A 520-nucleotide genomic window follows, 5' to 3' on the forward strand; every position below is an offset into this window, starting at 1 on the left:
ATCGAAGCTTATTTGGTTCAAACCTAGATTATCTTTCCATGAAACCGGCTTATCTAGGTCCTCCTCATCGCAGTCCAAAACTCGCTCCTTGTTCCAACCATTGGATGCAACAGAGTTAACTGGCTTACTCAAACCTTCGAACGATCTTTTACCAATTCTCGCGGATTTGGCTGACTTGTTTTGTTTTCCGTCTTTTGGCTGCCTCCCTTTTCTTGATTTTGCTGTTTCAGGAGCCTCTGTAACAGTGAGTTCATCAACTCTTGAACTTTCTCTAGGACTAAATGCTGCTTCGGATATATGCACTTGCTGGTATGGGATGTGCTTATCTCCACTGGGTAGTTCGTGTCCAGATGTATCAGGGAGAGTGTCATATTCATTCCCTGAATTCTCTCGAAATTGCAGAGCAGCAATTGCTTCGTCTCGCTCCTGCATGGCAGCATTTCGCTCAGCAATTGCAGCATCACGCTGCAGCATCGCCATATCTCGCTCTTGGAAAGCCCTCTTTCTCTCCTCTAGTGCC

At 46.0% G+C, this 520-nt stretch overlaps 1 protein-coding gene across 1 annotated transcript; it reads right to left on the minus strand.

Annotated features, from left to right (window-relative positions):
- Nucleotides 1-3: 3 nt before the first annotated feature.
- Nucleotides 4-514, minus strand: LOC140965403 (uncharacterized; the record flags this gene model as incomplete). The annotated part of the gene is made up of 1 exon (XM_073425493.1): nucleotides 4-514. A coding segment is annotated over exon 1 (477 nt), but the record flags the coding sequence as incomplete, so codon positions are not given.
- Between the last annotated feature and the right edge of the window lie 6 nt (nucleotides 515-520).

The sequence above is a fragment of the Primulina huaijiensis genome, unplaced genomic scaffold (assembly GCF_012295235.1).
Source record: "Primulina huaijiensis isolate GDHJ02 unplaced genomic scaffold, ASM1229523v2 C13098720, whole genome shotgun sequence".
Taxonomy (NCBI): domain Eukaryota; kingdom Viridiplantae; phylum Streptophyta; class Magnoliopsida; order Lamiales; family Gesneriaceae; genus Primulina; species Primulina huaijiensis.